This window comes from Physeter macrocephalus, chromosome 1 (genome assembly GCF_002837175.3).
Source record: "Physeter macrocephalus isolate SW-GA chromosome 1, ASM283717v5, whole genome shotgun sequence".
Taxonomy (NCBI): domain Eukaryota; kingdom Metazoa; phylum Chordata; class Mammalia; order Artiodactyla; family Physeteridae; genus Physeter; species Physeter macrocephalus.
In genome coordinates this window covers 83,379,439-83,396,736 of record NC_041214.2, presented here as the reverse complement: position 1 = coordinate 83,396,736, position 17,298 = coordinate 83,379,439, and the positions used below count along the sequence as shown (strand labels likewise).

General features: G+C 38.9%; 1 protein-coding gene across 4 annotated transcripts in view; it reads right to left on the bottom strand.

Annotated features, from left to right (window-relative positions):
• The window catches only part of CCDC50 (coiled-coil domain containing 50), a 66,356-nt gene that overhangs the window by 30,817 nt on the left and 18,241 nt on the right, over positions 1-17,298 (bottom strand). For all 4 annotated transcript variants that reach the window (XM_028492325.2, XM_007125980.2, XM_028492337.2 and 1 more), the window contains exons 2-4: positions 9,176-9,238; positions 7,808-7,934; positions 4,559-4,649 (exon numbers count right to left, since the gene is read on the bottom strand). In XM_028492325.2, coding sequence (XP_028348126.1) covers positions 4,559-4,649; positions 7,808-7,934; positions 9,176-9,238 — 281 coding nt within the window. The remainder of the gene's footprint in view (positions 1-4,558; positions 4,650-7,807; positions 7,935-9,175; positions 9,239-17,298) is intronic.

Here is a 17,298-nt window from a genome sequence, read left to right as displayed (position 1 = left end):
CTTTGGGTTAATATGTAGAAACAACTCTGTTGCACAGAACACTTTCTAGTAAATACATTTATTGAAACAACACTCAACTCTGGAAAACTGGAAGCTGTGAGCATAAGTAAGGGCACAGATAAGGATACCTGGAATGCTAGAGGAAAGTTATTTTAAGAAAAACATATTTACTGATCCCCTTCAATGGGTCAAACATTCTGCTAGAGACCTCCTATAGGGAAACAAGATACGTGGTCAATATCGTTATGTTCTTATCTATTAAGTGCTAGAAGAAAAATGATTAACCTAATGTAAGACACGCAAAGATGAGTGCTCTAAGAGAAGCACTCATACAATCAAGGTGCAATGAAACCCAGAGGAACCCCACGCATCTTTCTCAGGTAGAAGACAAATTACTGAACTGTGGTGCTGGATCCCTTAGGGTATTTTTATGGTTTATATGATTTTATATCAGGGTTACTTCCCCCTTAAAGTTTTCACCTCTATCATACAATAGTACTGGGGTTCAAAATGAGAAAATCTTGGGTATAAAGACAATCTAAAGGAGATCTGAAAATGTGATTGTCAAATGACTGTCAGAAGAACAAAAAAAAGGAAGCCATTCCATTAGATTGCTAAATTTCTTTTATTAACTAGCAATTAATATATTAACATCTAACTCAGTAGGGAACTCAAAGCAGGAATAATCCCAGAAGGGTTACTCTATAAGACCAGAAAAAGAGGGTAACACCAATTCCATTGCTATAAAAACATCAGTATAACTAGGATAAAAAGAGAGAAGAATTTTCTCAACCAGAAGAAACCCACTCACTCCCCCTGTCTGGCTATATATGTATAAACCTATTTCTAAAGTGCCAAAACGTAGGAAAAAATTTCAGTTGCTAAAATTATTATTATCTGAGCTATTCTCTAGATATTAGCAACTTATATAAATATTTTTTTAGAACACAAATTTCTAATGACCTTAAGAATGCTATGAAAAAGTACCATGGCTCACACTAGATTAATTTTTAATGTAAATTGGTTACTAAGTTTATCCCTGAACAGTTCACATTATAAATGGCTCCAAATTGTTGGACTAGTGCCACAGACTTTTTATAACATGGTTGGCCATGCTACTGTTTATTTACACACACACACACAAAAAAGTTTTTTGCTAAAATAGTTTCACATTCACATATATTTGGACCTAGGTTCAAAGATACACATATGTATACATTCACACACAATTAGTTAAGAGTTTTATTTAAGAATAACTGAGTTAAATCAACTAAACACACATTTCTTGGCTTCATTAAACAACACTGACAAATGCTAAAGCTGTGACCAAAGAGAAAGATCCCAATAAAATTAATCCCCCCATGTTAATCACAAACTCATACAGTCCAGTATTACCAAAGGCTACAAGCCCCTTCAACAGGGCACTGAGAGGAAGGAAGGAAGGAAGAGGGAAAAAGAGAAAAGAGGGAGGGAAAGGAAGGAGGGAGAGGCCACAATGCTGGTAAGAATACAAAAGATCTTTTTTAAACTTTTCTACATCTGTCTCCCCAATGGAAATGCTACCTTCCTTACATCTGTGCTCTGTTAAAAAACACAATAAAATTATACCATAAAAAAGCTAGACATGCTAATTCACCCACACAAAGTCGTATAACTCTACTCATGAACAATGTTGTTCAGAAAAAAATCTGTCCCAAGAGGAAAGGGGCCTTGGATTCTACATCTGTTTTGGGGGAGTATGAAATACCCAAGAGAGTTGACCCCAAAAATCTCTAAAAGAGATTTGGGTGAAAATCCAGAGAGGAATTTTCCACAGCCCTGCTGTTCAGTAAGAACTCATTAGCTAAGCAGACTCTACAAGGAAGCAGAAGAGCATGGCAGGGTGAGGAGGGGGTGAATTCGGACAGTTGATGAGTAACAGGCAATGCAAAGTTGGCCAGAAAAATTAGCACAATTGTCTTAGTCTCCCCTATTAGGCACCCTGGACTAAAATAAATAAGCATTATCATACATCCTTCAACATCAAACTTTACTAATGCAGATTTTGTTTATTTAATATTACAACATACTAGTCAGCTGGAAGTCACATTTTTCTACAACAGAAGAACATCTTGGCGGGACAGCCATCTAATCTAAGGCAACAGTGAAAAGTCAAAAAAGTCTGAAAGCAGTTTTTTAAAGGCTAGTCTCACTAAACGTCCACAACTGGATTTCTCATCTCTCGTTCCACTGCACTGGGGAAGGGGGAACATTTCAGTAGGTCAAACAGTAGTGGAAGGCAATGTAGTAAGGAGGGCAGTAAAGGCATAAACTCCTGAAGATCCCTCAGATCAGACCATACTAGAACACACCTAAGCCTGTGTATTGTTTCCCCTTTCTAATTTCACGCTTATCTCACTATAAGAGAAATCAGAGTTGTTGAAAGGGGCAGAATGGTGGGGAAAACACCCGGCAAGAAAGCAAAAAGGAAAGAGCAACTATTAATTTAATATGTGGCAGAGACTGTATATACTTAATTTTATTTAAACTTCACAACAGCCTTTTGGGGTAAGTGTGGAGTTACCACGGACTTCTTCAATTTGGAACCTGAGGTTCTACATGCTTAAGTGAGATGCTGAAAGTCTCAGCTAAAAGTTAAATGGATAAGACTCAAACCCAGGATAGTCTAACTCCAAAGTCTCTGTGTTCTATGTTGTGTCACAGTATATCCAGGTCAGAGGCAGTCAGTCAGGAACTGTACAGAACTGTACAGACATTTCTCTGGCATCTTATTGTAGCTTGGGACCAGTAATTTACTTCTTCAAGACTTAATTTCTTCATCTGAAAAATGCAGTTATTCACTACACTACACACTTTATATAGTATAACAATGAGATTATTGTGATTGCTATTTAGATTCCACATGCGTAAAATAAAGTATTTTGGTTTCCCGAATACTGTTTTTCCCCGAATGGGGTGGGGGGATGGGGGGGAATTACAGGACACGAGTAGCATTTATAAGAAGCCAACTTCATTACTCTGTGATTTTTTAAAATAGAAGCTTTTCTGTCTACAAAACATAATCACTTCTTTCAGTTGCGAGTTTCAACTCCAAGGCAGTCTTGACTATACAGATGCAACACATCCTGTAGTAAGAAAGAGCTCCTGTGTTGCTAACAGGAAGGATGAAAAGGAATCCTTAATTCCTGCTTACAACTCTGATCATCACATAATCATGGTTTGTTTTTTAAAGAAATAGCTAAATACACTCACACCAGGCGTCTCACACTCACCTGGCATTGAACAAGGAGTTCCAGAGGAACAAGGATGGCTCAGTAGAGGAACAGAAGATGCAGGCTGGTTCACTGGATAACCCTGATTATATCTATTTAATAGGGTGATCGTATGTGCCAGTTTGCCCAGGAGAGTCCCAGTTTATGTACTTATTAATAGCACCCCCTTTAACCCTGAAAAGTATTTCTGAGTATGCAAAATACCATATGGTCATACTACTATTAAAAATAATAAATCATTTTTTCCTTATTATAAATCAAGACAATGGCCAAGAACAGCACAATAGGTGTAAAAAAAGCAGAGAGAGAATCAATGCAAATTGAAAAGGAACCGTTTGAAATGCTGAAAACATAACACAAAAGCAAGTGATCATTAAGTGCAAATTCAAGTCTCCTCACAAACCATATACTACTGCTAATTTTAGCCATTTTCAGCTTTAAAAACAACACAGTTTAAAAAAATATACAGAATCAAACAGATCATCGTTTTGAGGCAGCATATCACAGGAGAGTGAAACCATTAACAAAAAAGAATGAGAGCAATGAACAGTCCCTGACTCCTGTTCAGGCTACACTCAAGGTCTGCTCTCCCTAAAGTTGTGGGAATAACCCACAGACAGACACCCAGTATTGAGCTGAAGCATCCCTTAAAAATTCATTTATACCAAGAACTTCAGAACATGATCTTATTCGGAAATAGGATCTTTGCAGATATAATTAAGAGGAGATCATACTGGATTAGGGTGGGTCCTCAATCCAATGACTGGTGTCCTTATAAGAAAACAAAAGGACAAAAAGATACAGGGAAGAAGGCCATGTGACAATAAAGGTAGAGACTGACATGATGCAACTACAAGCCAAGGAATGCCAGACAGCCAAGAGCCACCAGAAGCTAGGAGGAGGCAAAGAAGGATCTTTCCTAATAGGTAGCATGGCCCTGTGAACATCTTAATTTCGATTTGCAGCCTTCAGAACTGTGAGAGAGTAAAGTTCTATTGTTTTAAGCCACATTTGTGGTAATTTGTTACAGCAGGCCTACGGAAACGAATTCACAATTTATGTCAAATTATCCATTATCATCTTTTAAGATTTCACCACTTAAACAACTGGTCAAAGGGCAATAAACAGTGGTTCCTGGAGGGTGACACTTGACTATGCACCCCAAAAGGGGAGAGCCCTTCTGCCCATCCAGCAACCCTACACTGAGCCCGTGAATACAGAAAGTCACAGCTCTGGAGCTGAGCAGTCCTCCTCTGTGGGGTGGAGGGGCACTAACTAAGTTGTACCTCATCCTTCTTCTCCTGAATGCGTCGTCTCTCCGCCTCAATAGCCAGCTTCTCCTGAATCTCCTGTGCAATTTCACAGTCCTGTTGTTCACTACAACACAAAGGTGAAAACAACATGAATAAAGAACATAAGGAATGATTTTTCCTAAACACAATTTCCTGAATACTCACTATGAGCCAGTGCATATTTTTATCTCACTTAATCTTCACAATAATGATGCAAAGAAGTTGATATTGTCATAGCCTACAGATGAAAAAACTTGAGGCCCAGAGTAGTGGAATCATTTCCCTAAGATTGCAGAGAAAATAAGTGGTAGAATCAGAATGCAATACCCAGACACTACAATGGAAAGCTCCAGGCTTTTTCCATACTACCATTATCACCTCACCCTACTGGGGTCGCTTTACAGAGACAGTCATGTTCCCTCAAAGGAGATGTATACTATGAGAATAAGGTCCACAAATAACCAAATATGTACAGAGTATGCAGAAAAAAATTGGGAGTGAGTTCACTAAAATGTCAATAATACTGCGGCCACCTAGAGGTGGTGGTATGATTTTAAAATGATTTTTTATAAATTTTTTAATTAGAGCCATTTTTTTTCAGTTTCAATAAAACTTTTAAAAAGGGGGGAAAAAAACCCCAATGTATATTCCCTAGCTTTAGGTCCCAGGAGAAACCTCTGTGGCTGATGCCAGTTTTCTTAATACTCTGGCCACTAAAAAACCCAAATGTTGTAATACTGCTGCTACCACAGTTTTGTTTTGTTTTGGCATTTGTGCATTCAAAAAGATTCAAACAACACCTGCTATCATCCAGGCACCATGCTCAACACTGAGGATACAAAAATAAATAAATCTCCATCCGGCACTCAGAAGCCCACAGTACATTCTGGTGGGAGAAACAAGACAAATCATTTTGGTGGGAGAAATAGATCCTTTAAAACAGCCCCTATGAAACAGTGGTTCCAACAAAAAATGGGGTTTGGATCTCTCAGAGATGGCTACAGGTACACAAGTCTTCTAGTTGCAGATTTCAAGAAAAGTCACTGGGCAGAGTATAACTCTAGAGTGTGATAGTGTTGAGGAGGCAGCCTTTACACAGCCTTTACAATCTTTAACTGCTAACTGGGAGAGAGATACAGGCATGTTTAGAGTTCACTATCTAAAAAGATGCTGGGACAAAATTACAATTGTGGTTTATATATGCAGTTTGTTTGCTACACAAATATTTCCTCTTATTCTCCCCCTGCCAGATGAACTTAAAGTACTCAGTTAATCTAGTCTTGGTTGTATATTCCATGTTTAATGGCAGTCTTTTGTAACTGAAAAGTGTTGGGTGTTGGGGGCAATATCCTAACTTCTCTGGAGGAATCGAAATCAATACATTCTATTCTAACAAAACTGAGGGGATGAAGACTATTCTCATTTGTATAAAGAACTGGTCACTTTCAACATGTTTAGAAATAGGCGTAGGTGAAAGTAGATGTGTGCGCACATGGGGGTATTATGTATGTGTATAACGCACATACAGGACAGAAAGGGAGGAAGGGAATACAAGACAGAGAGCACAGGCCAGAAGCAGAAATGGCAAGCTTTTTTAGAATCAGTAGAAAAATCACTGGACAAGATGCCTGGAGACCTGATTTCCAGTCCTGCCACTGTTAACCAGTGAATCATGCCCTCTTATGTCGTCTTATCAGCTATAAAAGTTTTTGGATTTAAGGACTTCATATTACATTCAAGGATTCTGAACCATTCAAACCACAGAACCGAAAGTAAAAATCTACTCATTTTTTATTTCCATACCCTCTTTTCATTCACTTTTTTTTAAACTTACCAAAAAGTGTTTATTAATCTAGTTTTAAAAATACGGAATGCTTCACAAATTTGTGTGTCGCTTTGGCAAATGCTCAGAGTTTTTTTTCTCTGAGTCCCTTAAAGGCAATGGCTATGTTTTATTCATAACTGAGCTATCTGGTGCCTTTCACGGTGGCAGAGTTATTAGTAAGAGTCAGTAAGAATGTTTATGTACAAAATAAGGAAGCTGAATAAAATCACGAATAAAGTCCTCTCTGAAAATAATAAAATAGAAAAACCCTTCCTCAAAGGCAGCAAAAATAATAGGCTATCCTGTTTATTTAAACATGACAACTAAAGTAAACAGAAGGGCCCTTCACTTCCTCCTTTACCCCTTCCTCCTCAAAACAATTTTGTGGTTAAATCCACCATTAGAGATTTAGGTATAGGAGCCTCTCTCAAAGAAGAAATGTACTCTGTGAGCCTTTAAAACATTAAAAAGTCATTGTGCTGGAAGAGACCTTAGACATGATCTCTCCATTTAGGAGGAGACAGAGAAATAATTTTGGTCAGACACTGAAGTTATGAAGAGAACTAAGGGTACGATTCAGAGCTTTCCAAAAGATTCTGCCTCTACTTAAAAAGCAAGGGGTTTGGGACTTCGCTGCGGTCCAGTGGTCAGGACGTGGTGCTTTTCTTTTTTTTTTTTTTTTTTTTTGCGGTACGCGGGCCTCTCACTGCTGTGGCCTCTCCTGTTGCGGAGCACAGGCTCCGGACGCGCAGGCTCAGCGGCCATGGCTCGCGGGCCCAGCCGCTCCACGGCATGTGGGATCCTCCCGGACCGGGGCACGAACCCGTGTCCCCTGCATCGGCAGGCGGACTCTCAACCAATGCGCCACCAGGGAAGCCCGGACGTGGTGCTTTTACTGCTGGGGCACAGGTTTGATCCCTGGTCAGGGAACTAAGACCCCGCAAGCTGTGCGGCGCAGCCACACAAAAAGAAAAGCCAGGGGTTCGAGGAAAATAGGAGTAGCAAACACTGCTAGGAAACAAGAAGGGAACCCAACAGACCTCATAAAGTTCTTTGACATCCAGTGTTTTGATGGATTCCCCCCAAAAGCCCAGGAGGCAGAGGGGACAGAGATCATTTGCCCCCTGTACAGGTAAGGAAAACTGAGTCAGAGAGGTGGACCAAATGACTCAAAGTCATCAGTGAAGAGTGTTGAGTCCACACCAGAAACCACATGTCCCAGAACCTAGTAAAGTATTCCAACAAAAAAGACAATTTTTTTAATCCAAAGAAAACTATGGGATAGTCACTGTAGGATTTGTAACCTAAGTGAAAGGAATCAGAGGAACAGATGGAGAGTCCTCTTCCCTGCCCTGGTTGCTGACCCCACAGAGAAAACCAGTCCGGGCATGATGCCTTCCCAATCCCCAAGTCCTCACAGGTCTTTGTAGCGCTTCTGCAGCTGAGCCTGAGCTTTCAGGTCTTCCTCTTGAAGCTGCTTAGCCACCTGGAGATCATGCTGGACCAAACGGTTCCGCTGAACATTCGATGCCAAATGATGCTCAACTGGATAGTAAAATTGGAGAGAGGAATTATAATGCTTTGGCTTATTAATGATAAACCTGAGAATAAACTTAAGAAGAGCCTTTCCATTAAAAAGGGCTTCACATCCATCATTTCATCTTATGCTCTAAATAACGCTGTATAATACGCAGCACAGGAGTTATTATTTTCATCTTTCCATTGCAGAAAAAGAGAAACAGAAAGGTTAAGTAATTTGTATTGGGCACAAGATAAAATAGTGGCAGCACCAGGACTTCTACTCAAATAATCTAAAACCAGGGCCAGTGTTCTTTCTGCTCCACAAGTTGCCACCTTATTTATAAAATACTATTTCAATACTGAATTTTTATATTGACACACGAATTAATGATTCACAAGTTACAAATTCACACTTAACGTACTTTTTAAGTAAACTTTGAAGGGCTAAATCTGTGTATTGATAATCATACTTTTTTTTTTTTTTTTTTTTTTTTTTTTTGCGGTACGCGGGCCTGTCACTGTTGTGGCCTCTCCCACTGCGGAGCACAGGCTCCAGACATGCAGACTCAGCAGCCATGGCTCACAGGCCCAGCCGCTCCGCGGCATGTGGGTTCTTCCGCCTGTCACTGTTGTGGCCTCTCCCACTGCGGAGCACAGGCTCCAGACATGCAGACTCAGCAGCCATGGCTCACAGGCCCAGCCGCTCCGCGGCATGTGGGATCTTCCCTGACCGGGGCACGAACCCACGTCCCCTGCATCGGCAGGCGGACTCTCAACCACTGCGCCACCAGGGAAGCCCCTTAACGTACTTTTGTATAACACATATAACTTAGATTTACTATTCATGAGTACATACATAAAAATTCAGAAAAATCTACAATCTAGACACCGCCCTCGCCTGGGAAAAGATGTTCAGGCATCCTATTCTAGGGGAAGGAACCCATCCGTCTGCCAGCCTCCTACACACCCCCGATGCATGTATAACCGCTCTCTCCCTCCTATAGCACTAAGGCAAAGGAAATGGTTCAAGTCCCTCTTTTCCTCTGATACACCCAACAGTCTTCTCATCCCTAGCAGCTATCTGACTTCAACACACCCAGAACTTCAGTCTTCACTGAGATGTCATTTGCCTAGACAGATTCCTCAGGATGGATGGGTGATATAGCCTGATGACTCTGTTTTCTCCCTGACTCACCCTGAGAAATCTGCCTCAAGCTACCACTAAAAAAGAAAAATGAAGGAGCACGCAGAGGGCTATTACTCACTCTCTTGTTCCTGCAGGCTGTGGGCCAGGGTGTGGTCCTCCAGGACAGCAAAATCTCGGCACACTGCAGAGGATGAGGGAGAAGGGCAGACAGGAAGGCTCATTAGTAGTACTTTAACATAAAAAGAAAAAGATCTTGTTCAGGACTTCAAAGACTCCATCCTAATATTTTAGGATGATCAACTTTATAACTCTCAATGCACAAAACAGTGACTAGTTAGTATAAAGTCTTCATTCACAAAAATCCACATAGTACCTGCTCAGGGTCAAGAACAAGGTGTCACAAAATAATGGTTAGGTCCCTGGCCTAAGGAAATTAATCACAGAATCAGAAGCCAGAGGCCCAGAAATTCTAATCCACTTCTATAAACAGAGGGCAAGGACTGCTGTAATAATAAGAGACAAGAATGTTTCACATATTGCAGCTGAGAAAAATCTGAGTTTTTGCATGGTCAGAGGAGTTAAGCCATCTGGGATTCAGAGGATCCTTTCCCAGAGACTTATGTGTATCCGTGCTCTTAAGGAAAAACACACCTTTATTAGTCCCTTAGGCAGGAGCAGATCTCTACTTTAAGTGTAGTCACATTCTTCAATGGGTCCATACCCTCAGACACGAGTTAGAACTGGTTCTCTAGGTCTCTCTAAATATAGAGCTGCCTAAAGAAAGCCTGCAAACCAAAAGACAGTGGGAACCTTGAAGGGTACCAGGCATCTGCCCCTAACTTTGCCTCCATCTGGAGAGCCAGGCAAGAGCGTTTCCTGGACTACTTTCTTAGACACAAGTAAGAAGAGATGGTCTTAAAGGTCCACTCCACCCCAAACTGTAATTTAAACTTCTGCTTCTTAAAACAAACATACATATGAAGGACTCTTATCATGAAAAATGCTGTTTTGTTTGTTTTAAGGACGTGTAGTTTAGGTGATATATCCTTACTCTATTCCAAACATGTACCTCACGTTAAGGAGGAAAGTTCCCAAAGCCTCAGACTATTACAATGTGTAGGACTCATGAAACTGTCCTCTAGGGCTTACCAGAGTTTACAGATTTCTTTCTGCAGTTCTGACTTTGTCTGTGAAGACATTTAATTAAAACAGAATGAAAAAACATTCCTTTGCCATTCTTAGCACTTATGTATGTTCACATACACATTCACACAGACCTGTCCCTCGCTGAGAGAAAATGCAACAAAAAAGCAGGCAGAGCTTGGAGACATCAAGATTACTCCGAAAAGGTTTTATGATGGAAAAATCATTTCTGCCCAAAAATCGTATTAAACCGAATATGACCTACTTAGCCCTGGCTCAAATGCAACTACAAAACCAGCAATTTCAATAGAAAGTCCTGTTCTTTTACATCCAATATATTCTCAGCAAATCCTAACAACTTGAGGCCCAGGTCAAAGTTCCCTAATATTTCACAGAATGAAAGTGCTTTCAAGAAGAGCTAGTTAAACCTCTTCTTTAATAGGTGAGGAAAATAAGGGCCAGAAGGAAGAAAGGGCTTATTAAGGCTATATACATAGTTTGCTGGTGGCAGGGCTGGGAGTCAGTTTCTCAGCAAGCAAGAGCTCTTTCTGCTCCTGACAACCAGGCCTCCTGGACTCTGGTAAACCACAGTGGGAACAGACTGAAAGAAGATATTCTATACTGACCAACATGCATTCTCTAAAACACTTAGCTGATTTAACATTAATTAATTAAATGTCTAAGACACGTATGGAGTTAGTTCATAGAAAACAAATATTCAGAATGAATATTTTAAAAAGTTTAAAAGCCACTTCAATTTACGTTATTAGAGCAGAAAGGTAGGCCAAAACAATATATTTTATATGCTTTTAATATTATGCTGAATAAAAAATTATAAAATTACTACAGTTTTCCATGTGGATAACCATGTGAATAACTGCAATAATTTCATGTTTTTTATTTCAGTCAGCATGACATTAAAAATATAATGTTTATGGATACATATACCTGTAGTAAAAATATATGTTTTTAATATCTGGCATTGACATAGTGACCCCTAGAGACACACGCAAAGGGACAGGTGTACCTTTACCATATATATGCTGTTCCACTGCTTTACAAACAAACTAGAGAAGACTGAATGAAGTGAGGCAAAATATTAACATCTATTAAATTTAGGTGATAGGTTCCTGGGTTTCTACATTTTCTGTGCTTTTTGTAATGTTTTACATATACTGCACTTAAATTCTACAGGTAAATATAAAAACTTTAAAAATTCACATCTTTATTTCATCAGCAGCACATATAAACCATAAACATGATGACGCATTTGACATATCATAATACACCAATGAATGTATGAATTTATGATTACCTTAATAATGACTCTTCTTAATCATTTCTTAATATGTAAAAAGCAAGGCTGAAGTATATTTAATTATTGTGATTTGACCCTGAATCTTATTACAGTAGAGGCTGAATTGGTACCCACAAAATATGGGTAAGGCCTGTGCTAGTAAAGAACCTAGAAGATCTTCCATGACTACAAAGATGTACACACACTCATACATGCACAGGGTTGTATAGTCAATACACAGATTTAGCCCTTCAAAGTTTACTAAAAACTTCCAAATATATCGTCTCATTTATGCAGAAATATTACTTACTTAATCCATAATTTCCTATGCATCCACTCTAGCTGCTTTCAAAGTCAGCCTCTGTATTCTTTGCAATGCTAATCTATTGCAAGCTGGGAAAATCACACATCCAGCCACCTTGCAAATCAGTAACCAGTTTGGGAATTACAGAAAACAATTCTCAGCCAGGACAAGTTCAAAGCCAGGAGCTTTGCTCCTCCTCTTATCCACTCTACTTTGAAGCAAACGGCTATAAACAGTACTGAGAATAAACAGCATAAACTCATCTCACTACGTTTCCAGGCAGGCACGTTTAAGACGAACTACTGGACCCTGGGCTTTTATCCTGCCACTTCTCAAACTTTTTCCCTCCTATGTTCACTTTCATTCACCCTAATCTCAGGTTATCTTCTTGCCATTAAGCCAACCCCATCATTCTCCATTCCCATCCAGCCCTGCAATCTCTACACCTTCCACACAGTTAGTGCTGGATGTAGCATAAAGTAGGACTTCCGGAGATCCTCATTAATAGAAAAAAATGAAGGAATACTGGTCAATAAAGTCAAAGAACAGAGTTCCATAGACAGGAGGAGAACAATGTTATGAATAGAATTAAGCTCTGTCGTTAACGACAGCATCACAGAGACTTGTAAAATTTTTCAGACATTCAAATAAAAACTAGAAACCTCTCCCTTTCCCATGAAAAGAACAGAGCTTTAGTGATTTTTAAAATCCAGATATGTATATATAGACAGTGGATTAGTTTATATTAAGGCAAGCAAGTCTCAGGAATGGGAAGTAGGATTTATTATATATCTCCCACCTATTTTCCTTGAAGAGAAAGATGATTCTCATTCATCTGTGGATCCCTCTAAATAAACAAATGGCATAGTACGAACCTAGTAAACACAGTTATTCAACAAACGTTTGCTGAATTCTATTATTAGGAGGAATAAGTCATTTACAAGCCATCAAGGAGGTGGAGTTGACAGAAAGGTAAATAAGCATAATATAAAATTTAATAAAGGTTATAAAGACCTATAGAAAATTCCTTGAAGGCATAAAAGTGGAGCAGTTGTGCTTGTTATGAACTGGGGGTAGGTGTAAGGAGTGGGGGGTGACTTGGCAGAGCTATATCAGGAAACCTTAAAGTAGTTAACATACAAAACCAACCTCAAAGAAAGGTTAAAACTCCTAGGGCAGAAGTGGTAAGCATTCTTAGGAGAGGGACCAATTAACTCTATACAAACTAGAAGATGAGTGAAGAAGTCATTCCTGTTTTGTCATGTTTTTACCCACATCCCCAAACTTTCTGAAAAGAAATTGCTATGAAAACTTAGCAAGCTTCCTCCCACATAAAAATGCCTGGATTACTAATACATTCACTAGAAACTATTTCTTTCAACTGTGTCTGTATTGCCTTTTATGTTCTGGTATAATTTTGTGAATTATTCTCTTTTAGTGTAAATGCTATTAGTAGCAGATGGAATACATACTCACTGCTTTGAGAGCTGGGTTTATGCTTACTTTCCTTTGTTCTGTACACATGGAAACACCCTCTATGAATGAGGAAGATGTTCCAGACACACATTTTGTCTTGAAAAGTTTGGTAATGACAGGCAACTGCAATTGACATTGATATAATACTTTGTAGATTACAATGCACTTTCACACTTATTCCTCCTAACTGTCTGAGGGTCTGAAGGTTTTATCAATATCTTCATTTTATTTATGAGGAAACTAGGCTCAGAGAAATAAACTGGCTTGACCAAGATAACCCAACAAATGAGCAAATGAACTGCAAACCAACCTGAGCTCTTCTGGCCTCCAATATTTCTGCTCAAAGAACTCCTAGAAGAAATGGGTCTATGTTTAAGTATGTCAGAAAAGAGTGATATTATTAAATACTAATTACAATAAGACAAATATGCATTAGGTTCTTTGAAACTGAGGATGAAATAAAATTTAGGTAAGGGTGGTACATGTGTTCAGAAGGTGGGTTCCAGGTCCTAAAACAGAGCAATAAAAATGGACATAGTTTACTTTGTCTCACTATCTCCCAAGAAGAAGTCTCTAGCTATCACGGTTGGCCTGTGTTCACTTCTGAAAAGCAAGGACAAAAAAATTTTGCACGGTATTTCATAGATGACCTATAAGAAAAACCCTAGGTAGTAACTGCAGTGGGAAAGTCCAAGGAAAATCTCCCTTTGGGATCTAACCACTTTCCCCCATCTCCATCCAAAATCAATGGCTTTTCTTCCCTTTGGTAAGAGAGTATTAATAAATTCAGACTAATGTGTCTCAGAGTTGTTAAAGACAATTTTAACTAAGAAATGATAACATAGGTAAAACCCCTAAGCCTTTGTCTGCTGCCCTACAAGAGAAATGTCTCTCTAATCGGTTAAAGAAGTCTCTTCCCTTTATTAAAAGCTTTAATAAAACTGCCTCAGTAGAAGACAAATGGGATGCAGGTAAACTGTGAATAGACCTCATCCTAATGCCAAATCTTCCACATTCTCAGCCCCAGCAAAGTTTATATATAGGGACTAAGATGACATCAACATCACCACCACTAATACCAACACCAAAACAAGTCTCCAACCCCATCACCACCACTATCAGTGGGAGCTTCTTAGAGATGCTCAGCTATGGAATGGAGACACTCTCCTAACCACCTGCCCAATTATGAGCCCCAAAACAACAAACACAGCTTTGAGCCCCTGGTCACTCTGACAACTGAAATTTCCCACTTTCAGGCAGAAAGCTGAAAACAATGAGAATAATACCCAAGTAATGTTTGAGCAATTAATTTATTAGGGATAAAGGGTAACTGAAAGGTAACCTTTGATCCTTCTCTGACTTTCAGTGTCTATAATCTCCATCTTGTTGAAATGAACAAAATTGAAGTACAGTATGATAGAGGAAGTAAGAGTGGCATCTAATTTGGGCTGATGCTAAAGAGGTAAACAACACAGGTGTTCCATACTCATTTACTTTGTTCCTAGTTAAAGTAGACAATGGGAGGGCTACTTTTCTGATCAAGTCTCCAAATGCCCTGTTCTTTCCAATATACTATGGTTACTCCATCTGTCTGGGAGATAGAAGAGCCTTCTGAGCAGAGATCTATAAAATAATTAAATCAGATCCACCTTCCTGTACTTATTATCCTTAGTATAATTATCCCCCCTTACTAAACTACCCACAAAGTACACACAGATTTCCGCAATTCCTTTATGAAAGACAAAGACTTTCATTCCACATAGTGTACAAATGATTGGGGCATCAAGTATCACTAACCACTGTTTCACTTGTTTGGGGATTCTTACGGTTATTGGTTTTGGTTTATGTTTTTCTTGGGTGGTTGGTGTGGGTGTGAAACACAGAGAATGGGGGAGTCTTGCAAGTCTGAGGGAAGTTTAGTCACCATTACACAGATGATGGGCATAAGAATCCTTTTCTGTCTGCCAGCAGTTCCTCTCTACTCTCTAAAAAATGCATAATCAACCTTCAGAAACCTCATTCAAGTGTTACTTCTCTATTAATCCAATCCTATAGGACACAGAACCAAAACCATCACAACTGATACTCTCACACACCCAGCAGATTTACTTATGTTTTTTCCCCCCCAGTGATTTCATAACATGTAGTAAATATAACACTGGAGAACTGATCATATAAATACATGTACTCATTTGTTTCCCCATTATACATTCAAGATCCTGAAAGGTAGGAAAAATCTTATGGATCATTTTCTCTCCAATATTTATCTCAATGCCTGGGACGATGATTTTCAAATAAATCCTTGTGGAAAGGAGGGCTCCTGAGAAAAATGACTAGTATAAATGATGCACCATGAAATCTTTCATTTCCACATTCTCTAGCTTACCTAAACAAAGCTAAGAAGCTGCACATCTACCCACAATGCCTTAAATGACAGTAAAGGATTTCTGTTCCCAACACCCCAAATTTCAGATGTATTATAATGGAAAGGATAATTACCTGATAGACTCCTAGAACACCTAGAAAAGTTGTACACTCAGGCAGGTGGTCAATTCTTGGTTCCTTTAGATGACAATTAAGTACATCACTCAAAATGGCTCTGAAAGTTAGAATAACATGCCAAGGATCACATAGTTAAATATGTGCCATTTCCAAGATTAGACCCCAGGGCTATGAAAAATGTCTGTATACATGAGGACATTAAGCTAAACAGCCTGACAGGGTACATAGGATGTATGTGGCATTTTAAAGCAGAATGCACTGTGTGTTAAGGTGCTGGCATGAATTTTCAGAATCTGGAGCTAGTCCCCTGAGCTATTTGTTTGATAAAACTGTCTCATGTCCTCAGAAGTCCTCTATAGTTGCAGGCTGCCAAATAGTCCTGAAAATTAGAAAATGTTAATAAATTAAGTATAAGGTGAATGAAAAACAAGTCAAGGATGACAGAACCAAAAAAAAAAAAAAAAAAAAAGTAGGAGGAGAGAAAAGTCCTGAGAAATCTAGTAACAGAAAGACATTTTCAGGGTTAATTATCCTTCCATCAACATTACAAAATGATAGAAAGCTACCCTTTTCATAAAAAGCTCCACAAAGACCAGAACAGTATAACTCAGGATTTTCTGCAAAGTTCTACCAAATATCTGATCTGCTAAAGTCACCACCTTGGTTAGAAGTCTAAAATGTCTTAGAGCATCAAGAGGCTTTAATCCAAAATACCTCTGAAAATAATAAAGGCCCTGGATGACAGGCTGGGTTCCCAAGTTTCCTCAAATATTTCTAAATTTCAGTCACTGTTCATAAAAAGGTGCTGATTCATCACTTTCTTAAAATTATAGAAATTGATTATCAGAAAGGGTCTGAGTAGTTGTTAAGTCCAGCTTTATCCTGTCCAAATAATCATCTGGACTCCTCATAAATATTTAACCACAGGAAGCCCACTTCCTTTCAACACAGTTCCCTTTCGGGTAACTATAAAATGGTCTGTGGAAGGACAAAACCTGCCAATATATAGATATCATCCCTGGTCCTATTTCCAGTCTCAGAGTGCACTCACATTCCCTACAGTGTATGTGGGTGTTTTGTACAAACCACTGGCACTCTTCAGTCTGTTGTTTTCTACACACGATAGATGACCATCCACATGGCATATTATATGGGCTATGCACAGGTGAAGTCCTGAAGGTACTCGCCATGATATGGGCAGAGCCCAGGGCTGATTTCTGAGCCTTTCTATAGTGTACACTGACTATAGCTGAAATACATGATTTTTCAAGTTAAATTTTCTTTAGAAAATACTAGAAAAGATAAACATCAAAATTCTAACATTGATCATGTACTGTAGGACTATAATGTAGCTTATTTTCCTTCTAAAACATTTCTATATTTTCCAATTTATCTACCATGAAATGGAATCTTATTATTTATAATTCCTTGCATAACATTTTATAATAAAAAAACATGTTTTTAATCTAATTTAAGCATATAAACAGTGAAGCAGCAAATATTTACTACAGGAAAAAAT